Source organism: Equus asinus, chromosome 10 (assembly GCF_041296235.1).
Source record: "Equus asinus isolate D_3611 breed Donkey chromosome 10, EquAss-T2T_v2, whole genome shotgun sequence".
Taxonomy (NCBI): domain Eukaryota; kingdom Metazoa; phylum Chordata; class Mammalia; order Perissodactyla; family Equidae; genus Equus; species Equus asinus.
The window spans coordinates 50,569,393-50,592,533 of NC_091799.1; the positions used below are offsets into that span (position 1 = coordinate 50,569,393).

The 23,141-nt window shown below is 37.1% G+C and overlaps 1 protein-coding gene across 1 annotated transcript; it reads right to left on the reverse strand.

Moving 5' to 3' along the window:
* Positions 1–7,294: 7,294 nt before the first annotated feature.
* Positions 7,295–8,221, reverse strand: LOC123289583 (olfactory receptor 9S13-like). Its single transcript, XM_044779616.1, has one exon. It carries the CDS (start codon positions 8,219–8,221, stop codon positions 7,295–7,297), a length of 927 nt encoding a protein of 308 aa, XP_044635551.1.
* Between the last annotated feature and the right edge of the window lie 14,920 nt (positions 8,222–23,141).

A 23,141-nucleotide genomic window follows, 5' to 3' on the forward strand; every position in this document is an offset into this window, starting at 1 on the left:
AGGATCCCCTACACAGCACAATAGGATGTTGGAGCAATTCATGCAGCTATACATCTGAATATGGGTGGACTGGACCTCCGGGAAGCAGTGGACCTAGGTGAGCAGCCCCCTTTCTCTCCCTCAGTGGCAGCAATCCAGGACACATACTCTCAAGCAGTGGCCAGCATGACTGAGTGGAGGTGGGGCAGTATGGCCCATGAGAGTGCCCACTGAGAGGCATCAGCCCCACCCATGTGAACACACCCTGCTTGCACTAACCTGCACCCACTGAGAAACACTTACCCCACCAGCACAATCAGGAAATTGATTTGCAGCCAGTGAGAAGACACTCCAGGAGGCAGTGACCTTGTCTGTGTGAGCATGCCCTGCCCAATAGTGACAGGTTGGTCTATACAAACGTGTCCTTCAAGAGTGGTCTTGGCCTCACCCCTGAAAATGAAACTGTGGAGCTGCCTGACCAGCACAACTATGAGCAGATGAGGTGGAAACAGAAAAGACAGTCCCTGATCCCCAGTGGTGGGAGGTAGAATCTGAGACCAGAAGCATCAGGAACCACAGCAGAATCAGCAACCCAGCCGTTAGTGGCCACATCCTCTAAACCAACTGTACAAGCAGCAGGGCCTGTGTACAAGTCTCTGGGTCCCTGGGCCACTGCCAGCAGCAGCAACACTCATAAATCCAGGACTCCTGGCAGTGATGCAACAAGCATCCCAAGAAAACCAGGAATAGCAGTGCAGGTGTTGCATGGGACAGCAGCACCCAAGCCTGTGGAGAGCCAGTGGAGGAACATGCAACCCAGGTGACTCCAGAAGCAGCAGAAGTGCTCACAGCCTGTTGAATCCAGTAGCATGGCTGGAGATGGCAGCAACCTCTAACAAGCAAGGCATCAGTAAACCCAGAGGAAAAAACAGCAAGAGGGCAGTATTGACAATGCTGCTGACAGAGGCAGTGGAGGGTGAAAAGCGCAGGCTCTCAAATAGAATTGGAAGCAACTCAGAATAGATGTAACCAGTGCCATACCCAAATGTGCCAGCAGAGGATCAGCTCATCAAACACCATGAAGAAGTATAGTAACGTGGCAGAACAGAAAAAAAAATGACAACTCTCCAAAGCTGAAACCTGAACTCCCAGAAACTTACAATCTAAAGAATTTAAAGAATTTAAAATAGCTGTCATAAAGAAACTCAGCAAGTTACAAGAAAACTCAGAAACACAGTTCAATGAACTCAGGAACAAAATTAAGGAAGAGAAGAGAAGAAATTCTTCACTAAGGATATTGAAGCTTTAAAAAAAACCCAGAAATTCTGGATATGAAGAACACAATTAATAAGATAAAAAACATAATGTAGAAAGCATAAAATATAGAGTAGAACTTATGGAGGAGATAATTAGAGAGCTCGAAGATAGAAACTTAGAAATTCTTTTGATGGAGGAAAATGACTATGGTTTAAAATAAATGAAGACATTCCTTGAGAAAAATCTGACTCAGTTAGGAAAAGTAACATCAGGATTATAGGTATCCCAGAGCAGGAAGAGAGGAGAAAGGAGCAGAGAGATTGGTCAAAAGAAATAATAGCTGAGAACTTCCAAGACCTAGGGAAGTAACTTGATATGAATCCAACAGAACTCCTAATTATATTAATGCAAAAAGACCTACTCCAAGGCATATAATATTAAAACTGCCAAAGCCAATAACAAAGAAGATATACTAATAGCAGCAAGAGAGAAGAAAATAACCTACAAAACAACCCACATCAGGCTTTCAGTGGATTTCTCAGCAGAAACTTTACAAGCTAGGAGAGAATGGAATAAAATATTCAAAATACCAAAAGACAAAAACTATAAGCCAAGAATACTCTATCCAGAGAAATTATCCATAAGATCTAACAGAAAAATAAAAGCTTGTCCAGACAAACAAAAACTGAGGGAGTTTATCACCACTAGATCTGCTTTACAAGAAATGATGAAGGAAGGCCACTTACATGAAACAGAAAGACAAAGGATCAAAAGTTATGAGCAGGAGATAAATAGAAAAAATCAGAAAATTGCAGGTTTTTATCAGAATAGATAGCAAACACATAATAATAACACAAAAGATAAAGGGAAAAAATCATCAAAAATAACTATAAACATATCAATTTAGTCACAAATTTACAACTCAGAAAAGAATAGTTTATGACAACAAAATCATAGAAGGGGAAGAGTAGAGAGATGGAAACTGCTTGGGTTAAGGGAGATAAGAAGCTATCAGAAAATGGACTATCTCATCTGTGAAATCTTTTATACAAAGCTCATGGTAAGCCAAACCAAAAATCAGAGCAGAGTCACAAATCGCAAATAAAGAGAAAACTGAGAAAGCATTCATGGAAAACCACCAAATAGAAAAGTCAGACAGAAATAGAAGTAAAAAAAAAAGGAAATATAGAACAAGCAGAAAATATGAGATAAAATGGTAGTATGAAGCCCTGATATATTAATAATCACTTAAATATAAATGGATTAAATTCACCAATAAAAAGACACAGCATGGCTGGATGGATTAAAAAGCAAGACAACAATATGTTGCCTCCAGGAAACACGACTTAGCTCTAAAGAGAAACAGAGGCTCAGAGTGAAGGGATGGAAGATGATACTCCAAGCTAATCACAAGCAAAAGAATGTGGATATAGCCAAACTTGTATCAGACAAAAATGACTTCAAGATAGAAAAAGAAGATAATAAGAGACAAAAATGGGCATTGCATATGATAAAAGGGACATTTCACCAAGAAGACATAACAGATATGAATGTATATGCACTTAACATAGGAGCACCAAAGTATATAAAGAAATGATTAACAGACCTAAAGGGAGAAATTGACAGCAACAAAATAATAGTAGGGGACCTTAGCACTCCACTTACATCAATGGATGTATCATACAGACAAAAAATCAAAAAGGAAACAGTGGTCTTACATGAAACACTAGACCAGATGGATTTAAGAGATATATATAGAACATCACATCCAAAAACAGCAGAATACACATTCTTCTCAAGTGAACATGCAACATTCTCAAAGATAGACCACATGTTGGGAAACAAAGAAAGTTTCCATAAATTTAGGAAGATTGAAATCATATCAAGCATCTTTTCTGACCACAGTGCTATGAAACTAGAAATCAACTACAAGAAAAAAGCTCTGAAAGTCACAAATAACTGGAAACTAAACAGCATGTGACTGGGTAAATATTGAATCAATTAAGAAATCAAAGGAGAAATCGAAAAATACCTAGACAAATAAAGTGAAAACACAGCATACTAATATTTACAAGAAGCAGAAAAAGTGGTGCAAAAAGGGAAATTTATAGCAATACAGGCCTAGCTCAACAAACAAGAAAAAGCTCCAACAAACAAGTTTTCCCTATACCTAAAAGAACTAGAGAAAGAAGAAGAAACAAAGCCCAAAGTCAGTACAAGAAAGAAAATAATAGAAAATAGAGAAGAAATAAATGAAAAAGATACTTAAAAACAACAGAAAGAATTAATGAAACTAAGAGCTGCTTCTTTGAAAAGATAAACAAAATTGACATATCCTTAACTAGACTCACTAAGAAAGAAAGAGAGAAGACTCAAGTAAATAAAATCATAAATGAAAGAGGAGAAATTACAAAGGACACCACAGAAATACAAAGGATTATAACAGAATACTATGAAAAACTGTATACCAACAAATTTGATAACCCTAGAAGAAATGGATAAATTCCTAGAATCATACAATCTCCCAATACACAATCAAGAAAAAGTAAAGAATATGAGTAGACCAATCACAAGCAAAGAGATTGAAATAATAATCAAAAACCTCCCAAAACAAACAAAAGTCCAGGAGCAGACAACTTCCCTGGTGAATTCTACCAAACATTCAAAGAAGACTTAATAGCTGTCCTCAAACTCTTCCAAAAAATTGAAGAGGAGGGAAAGCTTCTTGACTCATTCTAAGAGACCAAATTTATCTTAATACCTAAGTCAGACAAGGACAACACACACAAAAAGAAAATAGAGGCTAATATCACTGATGAACATAGATGTAAAAATCCTCAACAAAATGTTAGCAAATTGAATACAGCAATACATTAAAAGCATCAAACACCACCATTAAGTGGGATCTATTCCAGGGATGCAGGGATTATTCAACACCCACAAATCAATCAACGTGACACATCACATTTCCAAAGTGAAGAATAAACATCACATGATCATCTCAATAGATGCAGAGAAAGCATTTGACAAGATTCAGCATCCATTTATGATAAAAACTCTCAATAAAATGGGTACAGAAGGAAAATACCTCAACATAATACAGACCATATATGACAATCCCACCTTCAGCATCATACTCAGTGGAGAAAAATTGAAAGCCATTCCTCTGAGAATAGGAACAAGATGAAGATGCCTACTCTCTGACTCTTATTGAACATAATACTAGAAGTTTTAGCCAGAGCAGTTAGATAATAAAAAGAAATAAAAGAGATCCCAATTGGAAAGGAAAAAGTAAATCTCTCACTATTTGCAGATCACATGATTCCACATATGGAAAACTTTAAAGAATCCACCCAAAAGCTATTATCAATAATCAACAAATACAGTAAAATTCAGGATACAAAATAGCATAAAAATCAGTTGCATTTCTGTACACTAATAATGAACTAGAAGAATGAGAATTCAAGAGTACAATCCCATCCACAATCATAAAAATAATAAAACACCTAGGAATAAATTTAACCAAGAAAGTGGAAGACCTATACACTTAAAACTATAAGATGTTAGTGAAAAAAATTGAAGAAGAAATAAAGAAATAGAATGATATTCCATGCTCATGGGTTGAAAGAATAAACATAGTTAAAATGTCCATATTACCTAAAACAATCTACCGATTTAAGGCAATCCCAATCAGAATCCAATGACATTCATCATGGAAATAGAACAAAGAATCTAAAATTTACATGGAATGACAAAAGTCCTCAAATCCACAAAACAATCCTGAGAAAAAAGAACACAGTTGAAATATCACATTTCCTCCATTCAAATTATAGTACAAAGCAATAGTAATCAAAACAGCATGGTATTTGCAGAAAAACAGACACAATTCAATAGAACAGAACGGAGAGCCCACAAATAAAGCCACACATCTATGGACAGCTAATATTCAACAAAAGAGCCATGAACGTATACAGGAGAAAGAAAGTCTTTTCAATAAATGGTGTTGAGAAAATTGGGCAGCCACATGCAAAATAAATGAAAGTAGACAATTGTCTTATACCATACACAAATATTAACTCAAAGTGGATGAAAGACTTGAATGTAACACCTGAAACCATAAAACTCCTAGAAGAAAATATAGGCGGTACACTCTTTGATCAGTCCTAGCACTATTTTTTCAAATACCATGTCTACTCACACAAGGCATACAAAAGAAAAAGTCAACAAATGGGACTACATCAGATTAAAAATCTTCTGCATAGCAAAGAGAACCATCAACAAAATGAAAAGTCAACCCACCAACTGAGAGAAAATATTTGCAAATCACATATCCAACAAGAGGTTAATTTCCAAAATATATAAACTCAAACAACTCTGCCACAGAAAAATAATAACTCAGTCAAAAAATGGGCAGATGATATGAACAGACATCTTTCCAAAGAAGATATGCAGATGGCCAACAGGCACATGGAAATTTGTTCACCATCACTATTACTATGGAAATGCAAGTGAAAACTATAATGAGATATCACCTCACACTGTCAGAATGGCTACAATTAACAAGACAATAAATAGCAAATGTTAGGACATGGAGAAAAGGGAATATATATACATGACAAGTAAGCACATCAAAATATGTTCAAAATAATTTATTTAACAAATGCAAATTAAGTCAAAATAATTTAATTACACTTCTGAGAATGACTTAGAATGATTAAACTTCAAAGATCAACAGTATCACATCTTAAGGAGGATGTTGAGTATCTGAAGCTCTCACATGCTGATGATCAGGATGTGAAATGGTGCAAACACTTAGGAAAACAGTTTGGAAGTTTCTTGAAATGTTAAATATGAATTTACCATATGACCCAATCATCCCACTCCTTAGGTATTTACTTAGGAGAAATTAAAGCGTAGTCAATATAACCATGTGTACAAAAAAAAATGCTCATCTCAAATTTATTCGTAATAGTCAAAAAATGGAAAAACCCTAAATGTGAAAGAATAGATTAATGGATAAACTAATTGTGGTATAGTCACACATGAAACATTATTCAACAAAATAATTTAAAAAAATAAACGATTTAATAAAATTATTTAATTAATTCAAGAGAGTAACAAATTAGTCAATAAAAAGAAGCAAACTCATGCTATATGCATCGAATTGAATAAATTTCAAAATAATTATTCTGATTGAAAGAAGCCCTATCTCTTTTCCTCTAAAAAGAGTATACAATGTACAGTTCAATTTTTGTGAACCTGGAGGAAATGTAAACTAATCTATAGTAACAAAAACCAGATCAGTGGTTGCCTGGGGGTGAAGGTGAGTATGGATGGTGCTGGGGGAAGCATTAGAAAGTGACCCAAGGAAACTTTTGTCATAGTGAATATGTCTGTTGTCTTGATCACAGGGATGGTTTTGCAAGTGTATGCATATGTTAAAGCATAATAAGCTGTCAACTTTATGTGAATTTATGGCATGTCAATTATAGCTCCATAAAGCTGTTTAAAAATAGAATTTATTAATAAAAATTATCTAATTTGTTATTCATTCATTTTTATATGAACAATAGGAATTACTATTTTAGATATTTTTTATTTATTTTAGTAAAATATTGAAGCACTTTGTTTTCCTTTAAGAAGTGTCCATATCTGCATTTGGCGAGCTATATTCAAGATAAGCATTTTATCAATTTTTTTAAATGAGTATAGAATTGATTTTTATGCAGTTATTTTCAGGTGGAGTTTGAATAAGATGGTATATAATATATGGGTTAAAGAAAAGCATAAATATCTGTCCATTCAATCATCCATTTTTCCAATCTACAGGATTTTATTCATGATGTTATTCATAAACCTTGATTTTATTCGTTGTTAGACCCATAAAGATAACTAAAATATCCTCTATCTTCTCAACCACAAACATCAACAATGCCGTAGGCAATTCCCGGGCAATCAAGAAGCCCAGGAATGCCGTCCTCCTAAAACATAATCCACATGAGTATCAGTGGTTCAGAGGGAAGTCCAGGATGGTTTATGAGATGCAGGGCCACGATAATCACAAAGAGAGCTTCTGTTTGCTTCTCTTCACAGCTTGCTTTACATCTTTGTTTCTCAGGCTGTATATCAGGGGATTCAACATAGGGATGACAATAGTGTAAAAGATGGACACTACTTTACTTTGCTCCATGGAAAAGATGGCGCTGGGCTGTGCATACATGAAGAAAAAAGTACCAAAAAACAAGCACACCCCAGTTAGATGGGAGGCACATGTGGAGAAAGCTTTGTGGCGTCCCTGCACTGTATGGATCCTCAGGATGGTTGAGATGATGTAGATGTATGAGACCAAAATAATTAAGAATGTGCTGACAATAATAGACCCACACAAACCAAGAAGGACCAGTCGGTTTATAAAGGTGTCTGAACATGACAGGGACAGGAGTGGGGGGACATCACAGAAAAAGTCATTGATTTCATTGGACCCATAGAAGGGCAACCTGAAAGTCATGGTTGTTTGAGTGATGGCATTCACTACACCACACAGGTAGGACCCTGACACTAACAGTACACAGACCTGGTGAGACATGTTCACAGAGTACATAAGTGGGTTACAGATAGCAATGAAGTGGTCATATGCCATGGCAGCCAGGAGGAATGCCTCCGTGGTACCAAAAAGAGACAGGAAGAAGAACTGAGCAGCACATCCAGCAAAAGAAACTGTATGGTTCTCTCTCAAGAAGTTCACCAGAGCCCTGGGTGCAATTGTGGAAGAATAGCATATGTCCAACAAGGAAAGGCTTTGCAGGAAGGCATACATTGGGGTGTGGAGGTGTGCATCTGCTCTGATAATTACAATCATGCCAAAGTTCCCCACCACAGTGATAACATAGAGGATCAAAAAGGTCAAAAATAACAGAATCTGCATTCCTGGAGTCCCTCTGAATCCAAGTAAAACAAACTCTGAGACATGTGTAAAATTCTCCATTGTTTAAGTGCAACCAGAGAGAGAAAGAGACAGAGAAACACAGAGACAGAGACAGAGAAAAAGAAAAGAAGCAGAAAGAGAAGGAGGAGGAGAAGGATGAGGAGAAGAAAGTTTGAAAACCAAGTGTTATTTAATGCTCACAGCATTAAATTAAATTGTTTGAAATCTTATGTGGCATTAAAGATGTTCTGTTTCTGATTATGTGTATAATGTCTTCTCCAATAGTGTTCTATATGCCATTAAGATGGAAAAGTTTCCTCTGCAAGGGAAAGAAACTGAAAATTAATAAGCATGCACATACAAATATTCTACATTTGTGAATACACCACCATATTCTTCAACTCTAATCTCATTGATAACATATCTGAATGGAATCTCTAATGTATTTTGAGTCTTTTCACATCTCCACCGCCTTTTTTTTTTTTTTCAGTTGGAAGAAACCTCCAAATCAGACCACAGCAAACATAAGGACACTTGAGACATTGTTATTGAGTTATTTTTGCCTTACAAGAATAGTTTTTCTGGGCTGAGCTGGGGGATATTGCCAAATGGAGTTGAATGTGTACATAAAATCAATCCCTCAGACTCTTTTAATACATTATTTGTATTTATTTCTTACTACTATAGTAAGGAACAATCTCATTTTTAGTTGTCTTTAAGCAACATAAGCTTGTTATCTTACAGTTTCAGAGAACAGAGTGCAGAATAAGTTACCTTGGCTTAAAATGTGCCTTTTGCAGCATCTAAACACCACTTGAATTCCTTGTTCTGTGGTCCCTTCCTCTGTCTTCATAGCCATCATTATAGCATCTTCTCTCTTCTCTAATCTCTCTGCTTCCCATCTAACATCGTCTCTATCTGACCCTTGTGCTTACACTGGAATCATCCAGTTAACCAAGATAATCTCCTCATTTCAAAATTCGTAACAATCACATCTTCAAATTCCCTTTTACCATATAAGGCAATATATTCACAGATTCTGGGGACGCAATTCATCCTACCATAACATCTAGTTGACACATTTTAAATTGGTTGATAAAATTGATTATAATTTAAAAGAAAAAATACAACAAAGCCTGCATTAATACAAATTAGAGTTCTTATAATCATGTTTGCAGCACCTTTCTTCTATCAGTGATTGTTAATAACCAGTGATTATTATTATTATAAAGAAATGTTTCTTTCTATCTGTAATAACGCCCTGTCTGCACACTCCATTCTTTATAAAATATTATGAACAAAACAGGCAGAATAGTTATAAGCAGTCTACCTTAGGACTACTTGAACTCATGTCAGATGGAACTCCATTGTAGGGTGAGTGTGACTTCCATAGATAGAACTCTGTGTGCGTGTATTTGTGTGCTCATGGGGATTTGACATTTGGAAATTTATGGAAACCCTGCCTCTTACTCTGTGGAAAGCGGAAATAAACACACCTGACCCACAAAAAGTAAATGACGTAGTACATTTTACATAGATTAAATGCAAAATAAAGATTCATTTCTTTCCTTTTCTTAGGAACTCTACCACTGTTATCTTAAAATTTGTAACACCAATTCAATAACTATTTTATTAGTGAAAATGTGTCAAGACCTTTTTCTAAAATGCAAGATCAACTCAATTATCCAGCTCTTTGGTATTTCATATAACAATAATTTCATGATTTTCTGACTTTTCCATCTCTTCAAAGAATTTACCCAAACTATATGGAGAGAGAAAGTGTTTGTTTCTGTGTAAGCTGCAGACTCCCAGAGGAAAGGTGATGCTTTTTACTTCACTGCTTTAACTTGAGTAAGAGGAATAGCACTCGGATGAGAATCAAAGACACAAATAAATGTATTAAATGAATGAATAAATAAATGTTTTCTTTTTTTTTAAGATTTTATTATTTCCTTTTTCTCCCCAACACCCCCCCAGTACGTAGTTGTGTATTCTTCGTTGTGGATTCTTCTAGTTGTGGCATGTGGGACGCTGCCTCAGCGTGGTTTGATGAGCAGTGCCATGTCCGCGCCCAGGATTCAAACCAACGAAACACTGGGCCGCCTGCAGCGGAGCGCACGAACCTAACCACTCGGCCATGGGGCCAGCCCCAATAAATGTTTTCTTTACACAATCAAAACACTGAATAAAGTAGATTTGTCATGTATTTTATTATGGGCACAGTACAAAACAACTCCTTAGTTTGAATGTTAGGGTTAAAATTACTGGAACTATAGATTTCAGAATCTAAAGACCTTAAGCCTTAAAAAAAGAGAATCAAGTCACAAAGTCATTCCAAAACTAAGGGGAATCAAAGCAAGTCAGTTTCATGTAAAACAAGAGTAATTATTTTGAAACTTTTACAAATTTGTCCATGAATATATGCTGTTGCATTCTGTTGACCTCAAAGAAAATAAATGAGCCATAGATATTACTGTATCTTAGAAGCAGGCAAGTTGTAAATGAGGCTTAAACCAGGCAACTCCTAAAGAGCCAATGACTCTTTTAGTCTCACAAAATGAGATCCATTCTCCTGGAAGAGTTAGTGCCAAGGGATCTCACATAAGGAAAAAATTCTTGCCAACAACCAGCTTAAAATGATTCACTTGAATTTTTTAAGGAGACATTGTTGAACATGACATGTACACAAGCACAGGTTCTGGTTTGGATGCTTTTTAGATGCGTATTTATGCTTGTACTTTAACAGTGCATAAACAGATATATAAACAGATACATAAAATAAAAGGTCACAAATTTCATTCTGAAATAAGGTAATGTTTGGTTTTTTGGCTTTTTTTTTGGTGAGAAAGATTGGCCCTGAGCTAACATCTCTGCCAATCTTCCTCTATTTTGTATGTGGGGCACCACCACAGCATGGCCTGATGAGCAGCGCTGGATCCACACCCGGGATCCAAACCTGACGACCCCGGGCCCCCAAAGCAGAACACACAAACCCAACCACTAAGCTGCTGGGCTGGCCCCAATGTTTGTGATTTTTTAATGGTACTGTCATCAATAATGGCTGTCTACTTTTCTCTAGGAAGTAAATATTGCTAATAGTGATGAAGCCACTTAACCACTATGCCACTGGGACAGACTCAATAATAGCTAATATTTAATTAACAATTGTTACAGGTTGATAGATCTAAAAAATATCTCCCAACTGTCTTTATTTTATTTAACACTCACCGAAGCCCCATGTGCCTCATGTATTAACAAGTTTTACAAGAGGCTTTAAGAAATGTACCAAAGTCTCCCACTGTAAAGTGGCTGAAATTTTCTGTTTGATTCCAAGGTCTATTCTCTTGACCCTCACATTGTCTTTCTGCTGACTTTAATCCATAAAATTCTCTGAGATGGAGGACTTGAAATAGATGATTGCCAAGCTACATTCATTAATAATACTATTTGATTTTCGTTTTTATTTGCTCAGTGAGTTACACTATGTTTTCTTTGTGTCTATGGAAATAAGGTGGAAGACTAATGAAATATAATCCACAGATGTCACAATACCTACAGTCTTTGATGAAATATCATCAGAAAATGTCAACTTCTGAATTAAAGAATATTTGAGGAAATGATGCTTTGAAAAGTATGTGATATTATAGAGTGTGCACTGAACTCTAAATCAAGAAATACATTTCCAGCTCCTATTCTGCCAAGAGCCCAAGGAAAAAGTTGAGGAACACACTTTTTAGTGCTCCATAATAAGATGGCTTGAGCAGATTTCTCATGCTGGGCAGGTCCCAGCCCCTGTACACATGTTGTCTTATTTGATCATCTCATTTGAAAACCATATGAGGTAAGTACTATGATTGGTTACATTTTACACACAGGAAAATGAGGTTGAGAGAGTTAGGCAGTTTACTCAAGTTCACATGCTTATTAAATGTGGAGAGTCACAATCAAAACTTGGGAAATTTGGTTGTAGGACCATACCACAATGACTATTTTTTTAAAGAAGGAAACAGAATGCTTATCCTATTTCAATTTTATATTTTGCGTTTTAAAAGTGAAAATGAAGCATATTTTTTCTGTGAGACACTTATATTATAAATTTCAATAGTGTTCCTCAACATAAAGCTCTAAATATCAGTCCATGTTTTGCTACATACCGCTAATACTCACTGTTGTAGAAATACACTTTAGAATTTAGTGTTTAAGAAACACAGTGGTATCCCACAGAGTAGGATACTGTGGGATTCACAGTGACATACCACAGAGAATCATGGAAGCTTAGTTTAAGGTTAAAATTCAGGGACTGTCAGGGCAGAAGCCCTAAGTTCAAACCTTTGCTATCTGTGCCCCCATGGACTAATGTCGTATCATTTCTGTAATTTAATAGCCTGTGCTGTCAAATGTGGATAGTAAGATGTATGCTTCACTGTAGGAACTAAAAGCATTTCATAGATTAGTCCACTTTCCAGAGGCCCTGGTATTAAATCAGCACAATACCAATATTGCCTTCATTATAAGCATTCTTTTTAGAGTCTATTTTTGCCCAATGTTATTGTAATTGAAGTCTGCTGTTTCACAGATCAGCTGGGGATCATCAGTAAACTGTGACTGATTAGATTTGCCACTGAAGTTACTGGAGTTTCAACGAACTTAATCGAGTTGTTCACAGGGTTTTGCACAAGCATTTTACGTTCTCAGTAAAGTAAACCTTACCAAATTGTCCTGCTGCCTTCCTTCCCTTTTCAGCTGACTCACAGATGCCTCGTCAATTCTGCTATTACTAGTGTCCACACAAGACTTCCACAGCAATTTTGCCAGAGACAAGAGTGAGAATTATACTATTTCATTAAAGTTGGTCATTTGAGAGTTATTCTCCAAGGGTTTGCTTTAATAAGGGCAGTTTCACTCACTCACATGCTATAGCTTGGCAAGGAGACAGAAAGAAGCCCCAGAGTAAAGGTTTGAGAGCAGAACAAATAAACAAAGGAAAAACTCATAATGGCTAGCCTTAAAAAATGTTTAACTATGCCATACTTGTAAGTTCTTAGTATGTAACTTTTAATGGAAAGAGCCCCATCACATGTTTTATCTGCTTTCCCTCCAGGCCCAGGGCCATTGCTCTGGATCAGCATGAATACAGGTGAATCGAGTCTAAGCAGTAAAGGTCAGGCTTCTAGCTTTCTGGTGACCTAAGTAAATGAAAGATAGAAACAAATTCTTCAGATATACTTTATAATACATTTTAGATTGCATTTTTATTAAACTGGACTTAACAGGAAATAGGTAGGGGAAAAAGAAATAAGGATTTTATTTTGTGTTGCTTATTATACTGACAAGTAGTATCCTAACTTGACATAACAATTGCTGCCAATATATGTCATGTGTTAACTTATATGATGTAAAAGGAAGTGCTTATATAATCTTTGAAATATTTCTGCAAGGCATATAATTTACCAATTTGTATGTAAGAAAAAATCAAAACATTGAGAAATCATTGTAACATCATTTAGAGAGTAATTCATGGAGTTAGAATCTGAATAAAATGCAAAGTCACTTCATGGACTGTGTTCTTTGCCCTCATATTCCCTGAAGTCCTATCAGAATGGTTCAGATCCTGTTTGGGCATACAACAAGGACTAAATTCCGTTGTTCATTTTGGAAAACTCAATGAACTTTGAAAGGATTATATTTCTTGTCTAGAAAACTAATACTGTGATTTTAAAATATTATTGATGCAAAAATATCAACAATGTAAAATATGCTGTGGTACCTGTGGTGAGAAAAAATGGATAAAAAATAAGGTAAATGGATGTCATCATGTCTAAAGGTGTTTGATATTTAATAATAAAATGAACACAAGGACTCAAATAAACACAGCAAAGGATAATGTGAAATACAACCTATGAGAGAAGTCAATGGGAAGCTTGCTTTGCATTCCCTGCAAAAGCTCACTCACAGCAGTTATCTGTTGATAACAAGGGGCCTTGCAGTCTAAGGCCCCAAGCCAAAACTGCCCTTCAGAGCTCTCTGACTTAGATTTCCTGTGGTGCTTCTGAACCATGGCACCTAGACACACAAGCTCAGTCTCCAATCCCTCTCTCCAAGGAGTTCCCTTGCCCTACTCCCTTCTAGATGGTGGCCCCTGAACCTTAAGCCTCTTGACAGTTTCACGTCGTGAGACTTTCCCTCTTATGCACCCTGTCCAAGCATTTCTAAATACAGTTTGCTGCACATTACTGTCTCTCATAGGCATATCTTCTTCCTTGACCAGCTCCAAAATCCCTCCAATTAAGTCTTCACATATGGTGTGCAGAAAGGGGCAAGAGAAGGCAACGGGAGTGGGAGGAGTCCCGGGTAATTCCTGGCCTTCCATACTGGATATATAAATAAAAACAATAATTTTGTCAGGACAAAAACATGTTGCATTTTGAACAGTTTATATATGAAATAATGGGATATAAATTTTAATATTCAGTATAGACTTCATTTTTGTACAACAAACATTTATGTGCCAGAACCTATTCAAGGTCTTGTGATATATCCATAAATAAAACGACAAGTGTCTGCTTCTGTGAAGATATCTACTTCCATGAGGAGATTAAACTGTACTACGAATATAACGAGTAAAATACCTAGTATATAAGTAAGGGATAAATTCTATATCCCTTGTAAAGTAAAGCAGTTGGGGAGACTTGAAACTGGTGTGCTGTGTGCCTCAGGATACAGATTTAAGCAGTGTTCAGGGTAAGTCACAGTGAGAAGGCAATATCTGAAAAAGGAATTGATACAAATGAAGAAGTCAGCCCTGCAGATATGTAAGGGAAGAGCATTTCAGAAAGAAGTTGCAGCTAGTGGAAAGGAAGATGTTTGATTCTTCTAGAGTAGAAGAAGGAAACTACTGTAGTGAAATGGGAGGAGCAAGCAGGAGAAAGGCCAAAGGGGATGACAGGGTAAACTTACAGAGAGCATAGATTGCAAAGTACAATATTATAAATTCAAAACCTTAAGAAAATATTAGCAAATATAATATACAAATATGTGAAAATATAACACAAAGTGAGAAAATGAAGTTCAATCTATGAATGCAAGTGTTATTTAGAATTAAAAAGAATTCAAGAGATATAACCACCCTAACAGATTAAAGTTAACCTTCTACATGATCATTTCAATTGATGCAGATATAGCACTTAACAAACTCGTCACACATCATAGAAATTCATCACACATCATCAAAAAATAGGAATGCCTCCTATTGTTACATGACATTAAAAATAAAACTATGGAGAGTATCATACTACACTGTGAAATATTGAATGAAGGCATTAAAAGCATTCCTAAAAGTAGGACTCAAACAAGGTTGGTCACTCTTAACACTAGTATTCATCGGTGTAGGAGATGTCAGAGCTTTATTTACTTATTTATCTATTTATTTATTTATTGTGCAATGCTTATTTTTTTCTCATTTGTTTATTTTCATATGAACATCATAATATATTTTGAACTCTGTGTAGATTACATCATGTTCACCACCTGATCACTGATTATAGTCCATCCCCTCACATGTGAGCTTGATCACCACTTTTGCCCTCCCACCTTGCCCCTTCCCCTATGGTAACCCCCAATCCAGTCTCCAATGTTATGTGTTTGTTTGTCGTTGTTTTTATCTTCTATTTATGAGTGGGATCGTATTTACCTTTCTCCCTCTGACGTATTTCACTCAGCATAATACCCTCAAGGTCCATCCATGTTGTCACAAATGGCTGGATTTCGTCATTTCTTATGGCTGAGTAGTAGTCCATCGTCTATAAATACCACATCTTCTTTATCCATTCATCCCTTGATGGGCACCTAGGTTGCTTCCAAGTCTTGCCTATTGTGTATAATGCTGCAAGGAACATAGGGGTGCAAGTATCTTTCTGTTTGTGTTTTCAAGTTCTTTGGATAATACCCAGCAGTGGGATAGCTGGATCATATGGTAGATGTATACTTCATTTTCTGAGGATACTCCATACTGCTTTCCATAGTGTTTGCACCAGTTTGCACTACCACCAGCAGTGAACAAGGGTTCCCTTCTCTCCACATCCTCTCCAACATTTGTTGTTTCCTGTCTTGTTAATTATAGCCATTCTGACCGGAATGAGGTGATACCTCATTGTAGTTTTGATTTGTATGTCCCTGATAGCTAATGATGTTGAGCATCTTTTCCTATGCCTGTTGGCCATCCGTATATCTTCTTTGGAGAAATCTCTGTTCAGATATTTTGCCCATTTTCTAATTGGATTGTTGGGGTTTTTGTTGTTGAGCTGTATTAGTTCTTCGTATATTTTGGATATTAACCCCTTATCTGATATATGGTTTGCAATAACTTCTCCCAATGCTTAGGTTGTCTTTCCATTTTGTTGATGGTTTCCTTTGCTGTGCAGAAGCTTTTTAGTTTGATGTAGTCCCATTTGTTAATTTTTTCTTTTGTTTCCCTTGAGGGTCAGACATGGGACTTGAAAATATACTGATCAGACCGAAGTCAAAGAGCGTACTGCCTGTGTTTTCTTGTAGAAGTTTCATGGTTTAGTGTCTTACATTCAAGTCTTTAATCCATTTTGAGTTGATTTTTGTGCGTGGTGTAAGGGAATGGTCTACTTTCATTCTTTTGCATGTGGCTGTCCAGTTTTGCAAACACCATTTATTAAAGAGACTCTCCTTTCTCCAGCATATGCTCTTGGCTCCCTTGTTGAATGTTAGCTGTCCATAAATGTGTGGGTTTACTTCTGGGCTCTCAATTCTGTTCCATTGATCTGTGTCTGTTTTTGTGCCAGTACCATGCATTTGTAGTTACTATGGCTTGGTAGTAGATTTTGAAATCAGGGAGTGTGATACCTCGAGCTTTGTTCTTTTTTATCAGGAATCCTTTGGCTTTTGGGGTCTTTTGTTGTTCCATATAAATTTTAGGATTCTTTGTTCTATTTCTGTGAAAAATGTTGTTGGAACTTTGAGAGGGATTGCGTTGAATCTATAGATTGCTTTAGGAAGTGTGGGCATTTTAACGATGTTAATCCTTCCAACCCAAGAGCACAGAATATCTTTCCATTTCTTTGTGTCTTCTTCAATTTATTTTACAATATTTTATAGTTTTCAGTGCACAGATCTTTCACCTCTGTGGTTAAGTTAATTCTTAGGTATTTTATTCTTTTTGTTGCAATTGTAAATGGGATTGTATTCTTAATTTCTCCTTGTGCTACTTTGTTGTTAGTGTATAGAAATGCAACTAATTTTTGTGTACTGATTTTGTATCCCGCGACTTGACTATATTCCTTTATTATTTCTAAAAGTTTTTTAGTGGAAACTTTAGGGTTTTCTAGATATAAAATCACGTCGTCTTCAAAGAGTGATAGTTTCCCTTCTTCTTTTCCAATGTGAATCCCTTTTATTTCTTTTTCTTGCCGGATTGCTCTGGCTAGGACTTCCAATACTATGTTAAATAAGAGTGGTGACAGTGGGCATACTTGTCTGGTTCCTGTTTTTAGAGGGATAGCTTTCAGTTTTTCTCCATTGAGAATGATATTTGCTGTGGGTTTGTCACATATGGCCTTTAATATGTTGAGATATTTTCCTTCTATACCCATTTTATTCAGAGTTTTTTCATAAATGGATGCTGTATCTTGTCAAATGCTTTCTCTGCATCTGTTCAGATGATCATGTGATTTTTATTCTTCATTTTGTTAATGTGGTGTATCACGTTTATAGATTTGCGGATGTTGAACCATCCCTGCAGCCCTGGAATGAAACCCACTTGATCATGATGTATAATCTTTGTAATGTATTGTTGTATTCGATTTGCTAGTATTTTGTTGAGGATTTTTGAGTTGATGTTCATTAGTGATAATGGCCTGTAATTTTCTTTTTTGTGTTGTCCTTGTCTTGATTCAGTATCAGGATAATGTTGGCTTCGTAGAATGAGTTAGGCAGCCTCCCCTCCTCTTCAACTTTTTGCAAGAATTTGAGGAGGATAGGTATTAAGTCTTCTTTGAATGTTTGGTAGAATTCACCAGGGAAGCCATCTGGTCCTGGACATTTATGTTTTGGGAGGTTTTTGATTGCAGTTTCAATCTCCTTACTGGTGATCAGTCTATTCAAATTTCCTACTTCTTCTTGATCCAGTTTTGGAAGGTTGTATGTTTCCAAGAATTTATCCATTTCTGCTAGATTGTCCAATTTGTTGGTGTATAGCTTTTCATAGTATTCTCTTATTATCTTTTGTATTTCTGAGGTGTCTGTGGTAATCTCTCCTCTTTCATTTCTGATTTTATTTGAGCCTTCTCTCTTTTTTGCTTGGTGAGTCTAGCTAAGGGTTTGCCAATTTTATTTATCTTTTCAAAGAACCAGCTCTTGGTTTCATTAATTTTTTCTATTGGTTTTTAGTCTCTATTTCGTTTATTTCTGCTCTGATTTTTATTATTTCCTTTCTTCTGCTGATTTTGGGCTTTCTTTGTTGTTCTTTTTCCAGTATCTTTAGATATACTTTTAGATTGTCTATTTCGGATTTTTCTTCTTTGTTGAGGTAGGCCTGAATTGCTATAAACTTCTCTTTTAGTACCACTTCTGCTGTATCCCATAGAGTTTCGCATGTTGTGTTTTCATTTTCATTTTTCTCCAGGATTTTTTTATTTCTTCTTTGATTTCTTCATTGACCCAATCGTTGTTCCATAGTATTTTGCTTAATCTCCACATTTTTGTGGCTTTTCCGGTTATCTTCGTCTAGCTGATTTCTAGTTTCATACCTTTGTGGTCAGAAAACATGCATGGTATTATTTTGATCTTCTTAAATGTATAGAGACTTGTTTTGTGGCCTAATATGTGATCAGTCCTGGAGAATGTTCCATGGGGATTTGAAAAGAATGTGTATTCTGTGGTTTTTGGATGGAATGTTCTGTATATATCTACTAAGTCCATCTGGTCTAATTTGTCCTTTAAGGCCAGTGTCTCTTTATCGATCTTCTGTTTGGAAGATCTATCCATTGGAGTACGTGGAGTGTTAAACTCCCCTACTATTATTGTGTTACTGTCTATTTCTCCTTTTATGTCTGTTAATACTTGATTTATATATTCAGGTGGTCCTATGTTGGGTGCATAGATATTTACATGTGTTATGTGTTCTTGTTGGGTCATTCCCTTTATCATTATGTAGTGCCTGTCTTTGTCTCTTGTTACAGTTTTTTTTTTTTTTTAATTTTTTTTTTAAAGATTTTATTTTTTCCTTTTTCTCCCCAAAGCCCCCCCAGCACATAGTTGTATATTCTTCGTTGTGGGTCCTTCTAGTTGTGGCATGTGGGACGCTGCCTCAGCATGGTTTGATGAGCAGTGCCATGTCCGCGCCCAGGATTCAAACCAACGAAACACTGGGCAGCTTGCAGCGGAGCGCGCGAACTTAACCACTCGGCCATGGGGCCAGCCCCCTCTTGTTACAATTTTTGTTTTAAAGTCTATTTTGTCTGATATAAGTATTGCTACCCCTGCTTTCTTTTCTTTGCCATTTGCATGGAATATCTTTTTCCATCCTTTCGCTTTCACTTTGTGAGTGTTTGTAGGTCTGAAGTATGTCTCTTGTATGCAGCATATACATGGGTCTTGTTTTTTTGTCCAAATGGCCACTCTATGCATTTGATTGGAACATTTAGTCCACTGATATTTAAAGTCGCTATTGATAAATATATATTTATTGCCATTTTGTTGCTTTTTTCTGGGTGTGTTAGTGGTTCTTCTTTGTTCCTTTCTTTTTCTCTTGCTCTCTTCCCTTGGGCTTTGATGGCTATCTTTAGTAATATGTTTGATTCCTTTTGTCTTACTTTTGCTCTTGCTTGTTATAGCTTTCTGCTTTGTGATTACCATGAGGATCCTATTTAATATACTATGCATATAACAGTCTACATTGAGTTGATAGCCTTTTTAGTTTGACCTCTTTCTAAAAGCTCTACTTTTTCACTCCCCTCCTCCCACATTATATGTTTTTCAAATCATATATAGTCTCTTGTTTACTGTGTGTCTATCCATTACCCTCTTATCATTGAAATAGTTGATTTTAGTACATTTGTCTTTTAACCTTCATATTATCTTGACAGGTAGTTGATCTGCTGCCTTTACTATATTTTTACCTTACAAGTGATTTTATTTCCTGGTTTTTTGTTGTCATTTTTTTGATAATTTTTTAATCTCTATTTGTGGTCATTACTTTCCCAGTTAAATATGTCCCTTAAGCATTTCTTCAAGAACTGGTTTCTTGATGATAAACTCCTTTAATTTTTGCTTGTCTAGGAAGCGCTTTATCTCTCCTTCCATTCTGAATGACAACCTTGATGGACAGAGTATTCTTGGCTGTAGGCTTCTTTCCTTTTAGCACTTTAAATACATCGTGCCATTCTTTTCTCACCTATAGGGTCTCGGCTGAGAAGTCCACTGATAGCCTGATGGGCTTCCTTTATATGTCACTGTGGCCTTTCTCTTGGTGTTTTTAGGATTCTCTCTTTGTCTTTAATTTTGGGTATTTTAATTATAGTATGGCTTGGTGTTGGCCTCTTTGGGCTTATCTTGTTTGGAGCTCTCGGTGCTTCCTGAACTTGGATGTCTGTTTCCTTCCTCAGGTTAGGAAAATTTTCCTCTATTAATTCTACAAATAAATGTTCTGCCCCTTTGTCTCTCTCTTCTCCTTCTGGGACACCTATAATCTGAATGTTAGCATGCTTGCTATTGTCCCAGAGTTCCCTTAGACTGTTCTCATTCTGTCTAATTCTTTTTGCTTTTCTGTTCTGCTTGGGTGATTTCCTCTAGTCTTTCATCTAGTTCACTGATCCGTTCTTCTGCTTCCTCTACTCTGCTGTTAAGTCACTCTAGTGAAATTCTCACTTCGAGCATTGTATTCTTCATTTCTGATTGTTTTTTTTATATCTTCCAGTTCTATGCTGATGTGCTCACTGTGTTCATCCATTCTTCTCCCCATATCTGTGAGCATCTTCATCATAATTTGTTTGAACTCTTTGTTGAGTAAGTCACTAGTTTCTGCTTCATTTAGTCCTTTTTCTGGGGTTTTGTACTGTTCCCTTGCTTGGAAAGTATTCCTTTGCCTTCTCATTACACCTCTTTCTCTGTGCTTATTTCTATGTATTAGGTGAGTCAGTTATGTCTCCTGATCTTGGAGAAGTGCCCTTATGTATAAGCTGTCTTATGAGGCCCAGCAGTGTGCTTCCCTCTCATCACCAGTCCATAAGAACCAGGAGTGACCCCTTTGTGAGCTACTTGTGTCCTTCTTCTGTGGCAGGGTTGCTCCCACTGCAGGTACCCAGGGAATCTAATCTTTCGTTCCATGGACAACTGTTTGTAAATCCGGTTTGGGGAGCCTCAGCACCTTTGGCTACAAAGTCTATCAGCACACTCCTATTGCAGTTTTCTTCTTAATTGGGTTGGTACTCACTGTAGCTGGTTTCTAGACTCAGGGGCCTATAGTTGTGATAGACCTCAGGCCTACAAGGCTGTTGTCAGTTCTTTTAGGAGTGCAGCTGAGTGGGGCTGGCCCTAGGCACAGGGACATTTAATTGTTTCAGGCTTTGGAAGGTGGGGCTGATCCTTTTTATGGCTATTTTTGAAACACAGGTCTTCTCCCGCTGATAAGCCTCACCCTGCACAGGACCACATACACGATCAACACAGTCCTGGTCCATGCACACTTCTCAACCCCCTGGGGCATACCCCAACACCATGCTGCAGGGTCCCCCACTTCTCCACCAGTGCCCCCCACAGTTCACCTGCTCTTCACACAGGCCCTGCCCCACAGAGGCAGACACCCTTGCCTGTAGAGGATCAAGGCTCCCAGTCAATGCAGGCTTTAAAGTAGGCTGAGGGCTTGTTAGGTGGGGCCAGTCCCTAGGGCAGGTTGCCTGCACTGGTTGAACTGAATTAAATCTGTGCTCTAGTGGGCATGGCAGACCCCTGGGCTAACAGGCCAAGGGATGAACCTCAGTGGCACCCACTGGGCTCCATGTTAGCATACCTGGCCCAGCTCAGAACAATGGCCCCCACCAATGTCTCAGTCTCCAGAGAGGACCCTCCTCTCACCAAGATGCCCCCAGAGTCCACCAGGTGAGTCTCATTTCACCAAAGGACTGTCAGCCTTCTTTCTGGTGATTTTAGGTTGCTGAAATGAGTGAGTTTGTGCGTGGGCCCTTTAGGACCCGAGTCTTTTTGGCTTTTGGCAGATAGCATTTCTGGGGGTATCCTCGCTGTAGTTAATAGCCAGCAAAGCCAGACAGTAAGACTCCCATCTCAGTTTGGCTGAGTCTGAGTTATGCTTACAGCAGTATCACCCCTCACTCCTCCAGGGAGGGCTGCGTACCTTAGGGTGGTTTCCGTCTGGCCAGCTGAGAAGCTCTGCTGCTCCCAAAGGTAGCTTTTTTCTTCTCCAGCAGGAATCCCTGCCTCTTCTGCCTTAGTCAGGACTGTCCCTTGTTGTGGGGGTTCTTTTTATCCAGTTTTCAGTTTTCAATCTGGGGTAATTTTTCCCAAAATTGTAAGTTGGTTGTGTTTATGGGAAGAGGTGAGTTCAACATCTGCTCACACCACCTTCTTGACAAGATCCCTAGATGTCGTAGCTTTAGTAACAACAGGCAGGATCTGGAAACAGCCAAAGAGTAAATTATTAAGAGAATGGAAGAATAAATTATAGTGTATCTATGTAAAGAAATATTATTCATTAATAAAGAGGAGCAAACTATTTAAACTTGTGACATTATGACAATAGGATGAATCAACAAAAATGATTCCGCATTTTCACATAAATACAAAAATTAGCATACTATGATTTCATATAGAACTTTTATAATAATAAAGCTAATACATAGAAACAAACAGATCAGTGGTTGCTTTTGAGGGAGAGAGGAAAATTGAGTGGGAAGGGACTAAGGGTGATGGAAAAGTACAAAGACTTGATAGGGGTGTGAGT

Bases quoted from the DNA above. Each gene is read 5' to 3' on its own strand.
- LOC123289583 (XM_044779616.1), bottom strand. From the start codon at position 8,221: ATGGAGAATTTTACACATGTCTCAGAGTTTGTTTTACTTGGATTCAGA.